Source organism: Homarus americanus, unplaced genomic scaffold, assembly GCF_018991925.1.
Source record: "Homarus americanus isolate GMGI-L3 unplaced genomic scaffold, GMGI_Hamer_2.0 scaffold34921, whole genome shotgun sequence".
Taxonomy (NCBI): Eukaryota; Metazoa; Arthropoda; class Malacostraca; order Decapoda; family Nephropidae; genus Homarus; species Homarus americanus.
The window spans coordinates 4,600,620-4,608,244 of record NW_024741901.1 but is presented as its reverse complement, the minus strand read 5'-3'; the positions used below and the strand labels follow the sequence as shown (position 1 = coordinate 4,608,244).

At 45.6% G+C, this 7,625-nt stretch overlaps 1 protein-coding gene across 1 annotated transcript in view; it reads left to right on the top strand.

Annotated features, from left to right (window-relative positions):
* Nucleotides 1-6,504: 6,504 nt before the first annotated feature.
* LOC121876217 (adenylyl cyclase 78C-like) overlaps nt 6,505-7,625 on the top strand; it is a 120,921-nt gene continuing 119,800 nt past the window's right edge. Inside the window, exon 1 of the mRNA XM_042381204.1 lies at nt 6,505-6,616. Coding sequence (XP_042237138.1) covers nt 6,508-6,616 — 109 coding nt within the window. The 5' untranslated portion in view covers nt 6,505-6,507. The remainder of the gene's footprint in view (nt 6,617-7,625) is intronic.

Genomic DNA, 7,625 nt, shown 5'->3' with positions numbered 1-7,625 from the left:
ATAGCTGCTTTTAAAGCTGGCTCTATAGTGCTAATGAGAGAAATAAAGCTGCCTCTAAAGCTGGCTCTATAGAGTTGAGGAGAGAAATAAAGCTACAGACAGACAGGTACCCTGTCACAGCTGGGTGGAATATGGGGGTACCCGGGAGCGAACCAGCAACCGATAGGATGGGAAATGAGGACTGTATCCATTCGGCCGCCGCACCCCTCGGGACTTACACAGGGGGGCTTAAAATTAATTGAAAGTTACAGTATTATGAAATATAGCCAACTGTAACACCCCCCCCCCAGGGACTCACTGTAGCCTAGGGTGTTACATTTCATACACAGATGGTGTTTGTGTGTGTATTAATTGTGTCCTGATTGGCAATACTGTTCCTGTATACTAATTGACTGTGAATAAAATTGATGCGAGGTGTGCTTCTCTTTTCCATTCTCCTCTCTCTCTCTCTTTTTTTTCTCCTATTTCTTCCATTCTTTAATTTCTGTTCTTTGCCTCCATTTTCTCTTTTTTTTAACTCTCTCTCTCTCTCTCTCTCTCTCTCTCTCTCTCTCTCTCTCTCTCTCTCTCTCTCTCTCCTTTGTGTTTTCGCCCCAGTCTGACCTTCGCCATACACCAGGTGGCAGAGTTAGTGATTACCACCTGCATTGTTGGTGGCCAGTGTTGTAAGGGTACCACGAACACGTTTAACCTCATCCACTTCAACCTAACCTAATGATTCTAGGGTAGATCTGATATTAGGTTTGTCTAGCTTAGGTTTGTTGAGGTTTGTTGTGGACCTTAAACCATAAGGCCCCCAGTTGTAATGGGTAGGTCAAGCTGAGGACCCATTAGATGAGTCTTGATGTGCCCAGTTGTAATGGGTAGTAGGTCAAGATTAGGGATTCATTGGTCTATCGTTCCAGTCTTAATGGGCCCCCAATTGTAATGGTGGGGTAAAACTTAAGGTCCATTGGGTTTGGAATTCAAAGCTAATGGGTCCCAACCCTCATAAGGCCCCATAGTCGTAATAGCTAGGTCAAGCCAGGGGAGGAAGGGAGCTATGACCCGTACCTCTCGAATTCCTTTCAGCACGAAATATCACCCGTTCGGAAAATCCCTTTAAATGAGCCTTGCAATTCCTGTGGTGCTTGGAATACTACACGATGGGGGAGGGGAAGGGGTCTCTTCCACCCATCACCCTAATGACTTTTCTATCTCCTGGAAAATAATAAAAATAAAACGAAAATATTACTTGCAAACCTTATTTTTACGAGAATTCGACATTGGAATCCTATTTGCTGGGAAACAACAGTGATGGCGTGTGTAGTGGTGGTGTGTCAGCTGGCGAGATAAGGGGAGGAAGGGGGCTGGGGAGGAGGGGAGCTGGAGGAGGCTGCGGAGGGAGCTGCGGAGGAGAGGGGGTTGAGGAGGAGGGACTGGGGAGGGAGGGAGCTAGGGAGGGAGGGAGCTGGGGAGGAGGGGGAGCTGGGGAGGAGGGGGGGAGCTGCGGAGGGGGAGCTGCGGAGGGAGAGGGGGTTGAGGAGGGAGGGACTGGGGAGGAGGGAGCTAGGGAGGAGCTGGGGGAGGGAGGGGGCTAAGGGAGGAGGGAGCTAGGGAGGGGGAGGGAGGAGGGGGAGCTAGGGAGGGAGGGGCTGGGGAGGAGGGAGCTGCGGAGGAGGGTTGAGGAGGAGGGGCTGGGGAGGAGGGAGCTAGGGAGGAGGGGGAGCTAGGGAGGGAGGAGGAGGGGGCTGGGGAGGGAGGGATTATCTTCACCAAGTACAGTATAAACATCGTGTAGCTCCAAGTTAAACATTTAGGTAACAAAACTTAAACACCCATCCTCCCCCTCCTACCTCCCCCTCACATCTCCCCTTCCCTCCCCCCCCCTTCCTTGGACGTCGGTGCTGGTAACAATATCATCCCTTCAAAGACGACGCTTAAAAAAAAAAAGTTTCTCAAGCTCTCACATCCACTACAGTATTCCAGTGGTCCGGGGAAATCCCCCTAAATGGGTCAAAACTTTATTCCCCGCCGGGAGTAAAGCCTAAGATGCGACACTCCCAGGGCCGTCACCCAGGCCCTTAATTCCCTGAAACCTCTAGATGGAAGCTTTCTTTTAGGGGAATATACCAGTGGAATCCTGCCAAGGGTGGGTAGAGGGGAGGGGAGGAAAACACCACTAGAATGGGATTACACCAGTGATGGCAGATAGTGGGATATGAAGGGGAGGAGGGAGCACCAGGGAGGGAGAGGTCGCGGTGCTGGGAAATTCCTCAACTGACATAAAATTCAATCAAGGAAAATAAAAATTATATCATTAAAGTGAGTTAGGGGCGACATTTAAGTGAGTTAGGTGCTCTTAAGTGAGTTAGGGTGTTTTCTAAGTGAGATAGGGGTTCATTAAGTGAAGTAAGTGATATGGAAGGTTCGTTAAGTGAGGTATGGTCCATATAAGTGAGGTAAGGGCACTGTTAAATGAGACATGCAGTTCCTTAAATGAGGTAAGTTTTCCCTTAAGTAAGCTCGACGGCCTGTTAAGTAGGTTAGAGGCCTGTTCAGGGAGATAGAGGGGTAGTTAAGTGAAATAAGGGGTCGTCCGTTAAGTGAAATAAGGGGTCGTCCGTTAAGTGAAATAAGGGGGTCGTTCGTTAAGTGAAATAAGGGGGTCGTTCGTTAAGTGTAATAAGGGGGTCATCCGTTAAGTGAAATAAGGGGGTCGTCCATTAAGTGAAATAAGGGGGTCGTCCGTTAAGTGAAATAAGGGGGTCGTCCATTAAGTGAAATAAGGGGGTCGTCCATTAAGTGAAATAAGGGGGTATCTGTGTAAATAATAACAATGAGCAATGAAGCGATCACCGATGAAGAAGATGGAGTGAAAAAGACAACCGGGAATATAAAAGGTTTGTGAGAAAGAAGAAAAATAATTGGATAAGTGAAATTGAATGTTAAATCAAAATTAAGAGAAGCATAACGATAATATGAAGTGTGAAATTTGTGATAGAGGTGTGATAGCAGTGCGTGATAGAGAGAGGTATATGAGAGTCCTTGAGGAGAGAGAGAGAGAGACACAGAGAGAGAAAGAGAGTCAACAAAGTGTTACGCCCAGTATTCATATCAGCCTCTACGCCGCCATTACCCGAGAGATCGCTGCCTAACGGGGAGATGGTAAACACTGGCTCTATGTTACATACTGAACCCGTCAGTCATCAGTGAGACAACAACTCCTTATACTGCCTATTAATACTGTCATTCTTCTTCCTCCTCCTCCTCTTCCTCTTTATCCTCCTCCTCCTCCTCTTCCTCTTTATCCTCCTCCTCCTCTTCCTCTTTATCCTCCTCCTCCTTCTCTTCCTCTTCCCGTTGTCAGGTTTATTCAATTATGGCGTCTTGTTTTAGACCGTGTAAAGGTTTGTTGTCTAACCTGTAATTAAATGAACTACTTGAATATTGGTAAAATTTATTCTGTGACATTATCTTTGAGGGATAGTGTGTGTGTGTGTGTGTGTGTGTGTGTGTGTGTGTGTGTGTGTGTGTGTGGATAATACATACACATGATTAGTTGAGTACAGTTTTTCAAGGTCGTCCCCCTACAACAGACTAAAATGGCCAAAATTTCCCAAAATATCGAGCGAAAATACTGATAACTGAATTCATCCGAGATCTTATTGAGTTACATGTACCAAACTTCATGGAAATATTTTTTTTTATATGAAGGAGTTACCGTGTTCCCGTGTTCACAATATATATACCGTATATATATACCTAGTGAGAAGCACAGTAGGGCGGAGGAGCGGATTCTGTAGCCTACTCTTATTGCCCCGTAGGAGGTGAAAGTGGAATAGTATTACGGGTGTCGTTTCTCGTATCTGCTTTGACGATTAATAATAATAAGCATCATTATTTATCGCAATATTTTCCTCTGTATCCCTTTGGTGCCATTCTTTCGTACCATCAAAATGATCGATCGCAATAATTTTTTATGAAACGGTTTGAAGTATTAAAAATCCTTTGAAGTAATATGTATTGAGACTTATTTTGTTTGTTTAGATATTTGCTCTAGCGGAAACTATTGTGTTGGGTTGCGTTGTGTGTAAGGTGCAACACTAGATATGGAGTGTGGCTGCATAAGTTAGGAGTCTGCCGATTACAGGCGCAGTAGGTTATAGAGCCGTATATTCTGATGGGTTTCAGTTCTTTTAACCCCAGCCTGACTTAACTTGACCGTTAGACTTAGGATCTATTAACACTGGTCCCAAGTCTTAAGAATAAGGTTAGGTTGAGACCTATTAAGATTTGGGTCCATTTGATCAGTCATCATTGGACACAGGCTCCAGTAGATAGTGAAACACGGCTTGCTCTGACCGTAGAGTTTATGAAAGAGTCGTAGTGTAGTCTCAGCTCGTTCTTCCTTACACTGTTGAAAGGATGAGTGAACCAATAAGGGAGAATGAATCAAACTAGATTAAATTTTTAAGCTTTTCGCGCTGGATTGAAACTGGTAACTGTGTAAGTGTAGAGTAGGTGGCAAATGTGATGTGAAATGTTAAATATGAATTATTATTATTATTATTATATAAGAACTGATAACTGGTAGCTATTATTATTATGCCTAAAGATCATTAGTGACTGCCGCATGTCCCCAGTAATTCTCTGTTACCGCCAAAACAACTAAAATAACGATAATCTGAGGTGGACACCAGGACTAATAGCTGAGACATGAAATTAAGAGCAACAGAATATAATGATGTGGACATAACTAGCAGCCGTCCTATATAAGTTGTCTGCTGAAACTTGTACCGTCAGCAGCAGACCTCGATAAGATCCCTAGTACTGGGAGGAGTAGGACCTGTTTTTATCGCTTGTGTGTGATGTTTGTCCTTCATTGTTTGTCGTTTTTTCTGTTTTGTTCAGGTGGAAGAAAAAAAGAAACACTTAAGGAATTATTTTGCGATGCCTTTTCGAATATGACGACGTGATATATACTGTAAAGAGAAGGTGAAGACGAGGGTGAATAACTGACTCACACGGCCTTCTGTTTCGGGGACTAAGTTTGTCACCCTGGCCAAGGGGGGCTTACTTATCCTGTGTCACCCTGGCCAAGGGGGGCTTACTTATCCTGTGTCACCCTGGCCACGGGGGACGCACCCATCCTGTGTCACCCTGGCCACGGGGGACGCACCCATCCTGTGTCACCCTGGCCACGGGGGACACACCCATCCTGTGTCACCCTGGCCACGGGGAACACACCCATCCTGTGTCACCCTGGCCACGGGGGACACACCCATCCTGTGTCACCCTGGCCACGGGGGACACACCCATCCTGTGTCACCCTGGCCACGGGGGACACACCCATCCTGTGTCACCCTGGCCACGGGGGACACACCCATCCTGTGTCACCCTGGCCACGGGGGACACACCCATCCTGTGTCACCCTGGCCACGGGGAACACACCCATCCTGTGTCACCCTGGCCACGGGGAACACACTCATCTTTCCTCTATTGTTCGAGGAACATGGAAATGAATTCCTACAGTCCGTCCGTCCTTGTGTCTGTTTGTCTGTACGTCCGTCCGAATTTAATTTCCTGAGTATAACCTAAAACGGGTTGTATTCAAATTAAGGTCTTGATAAAAGCGATTCCAATTTCAACATTATTTCCGTGGAGAAGATATTAATGACAATGATCTTGTTTGATTTTATATTACGATTAGTTTATAGTTTAAGGTCCTGTTGTATGAGGACTGTTTATAGTCTCTGGCCCATCTTCTGGTGTGAGTCCAGACGGCTGCCCTATAGTGAGTCCTGTTCCTCGGGCCTTGAGGTGCCTAGTTTCTTGAGATCTTTAGCGCTTATAAGAAGGCAACCATTAAGGAAGTTTAGATTTGTATATTTAAATAACAAATAATATAATCTGTAAAATTAGATTAATGTCACTATACGGTATAGTGGCGGATAATAACTCTTAACGTGACAGAAACTCCAGACTGCTGAGACGAGACTGAACTACTGAGCTTCCCAATTGTTATTTAACATGGACGGGGCTGTAGCACCTCATCCGGATTTTGCGTAATTTCGAACTGAAGTAGGGGAAAGTTTTTGACCTCTGTGCCTTAACAACCTTGAACTACACTAACATATTACAAACGTCACAGACCTTGGGCTGCCTCTGCCCTCAACAACACGATCATCCTGCACCTCAAGTTTGAACCACGGAACGATGTTATACAGTGTGTTAGTGAGATTGTTGTGGGTGTTGAGTAATACTGTATTGTCGGTGACTCTTGTGTTGCAGGTTGTAGATAGTGCTCATGGTGTTGATTACTAACGCTGCCTACCTCTTGTGTTGCAGGTTGCAGATAGTGCTCATGGTATTGATTACTAACGCTGCCTACCTCTTGTGTTGCAGGTTGCAGATAGTGCTCATGGTGTTGATTACTAACGCTGCCTACCTCTTGTGTTGCAGGTTGCATCTCACAGTTGCTGAACGGGTTGAAGCTGGAGGACCAGGCGAGTGAACGAGAACCAGATGTGGTACTTGTTGTTCATCGTGTTTGTGACCTACTCCATGCTGCCCCTCCCCCTCCGCTGGGGCATCCTGGCCAACTCCTTCACCGCCCTCACCCACCTCATACTTACCATCATCTTCTACTGAGTGGGTCATGTTCTCCTTCACTATCTACCAGGTAGGTTATATTTCTCCCTTCACTATCTACAGGTAGGTCATGTTCTTCTTCATCATCTTCTACCAGGTGGGTTATGTTCTCCTTCTCTCTACCAGGTGGGTTATGTTCTCCTTCACTATCTTCTACGAGGTGGTTGTGTTTCCTTCTCATTAGCATCTACCAGTGGGTTATGTTTTCTCCTTCACTATCTTCTACAGGTGGGTTATATTTTCTTCATTTATCTACCAGGTGGGTTATGTTTCTCCTTTCATTATCTACCAGGTGGGTCATGATTACTCCTTCATCATCTTCTACGAGGTGGAGTTATGTTCTCCTTCATTATCTACCAGGGTGGTGTCTCCTTCATCATCTTCTACAGGAGTGGGTTATGTTCTCCTTCATTATCTACCAGGTGGAGTTGTGTTCTCCTTCCCTTATCTTCTACGAGGTGGGTTATGTTCTCCTTCATTATCTACCAGGTGGGTTATGTTCTCCTTCATTATCTACCAGGTGGGTTGTATTACTCCTTCATCATCTTCTGCAAGGAGTGGGTTATGTTCTCCTTCATTATACCAGGTGGGTCATGGTACCATTCATTATCTACCAGGTGGGTCATGTTCTTCTCTGCCAGGTGGTCATGTTCTTCTTCACTATCTACCAGGTGGATCCATGTTCTTCTTCACTATCTGCAGGTAGGTCATGTACTATCTTACCAGGTGGGTCATGTTCTTCTTCACTATCTACCAGGTGCGTCATGTTCTTCTTCACTATCTACCAGGTGGGTCATGTTCTTCTTCACTATCTACCAGGTGAGTCATGTTCTTCACTATCTACCAGGTGGGTCATGTTCTTCTTCACTATCTACCAGGTGGGTCATGTTCTTCTTCACTATCTACCAGGTGAGTCATGTTCTTCTTCACTATCTACCAGGTGGGTCATGTTGTTCTTCACTATCTACCAGGTGGGTCATGTTCTTCTTCAC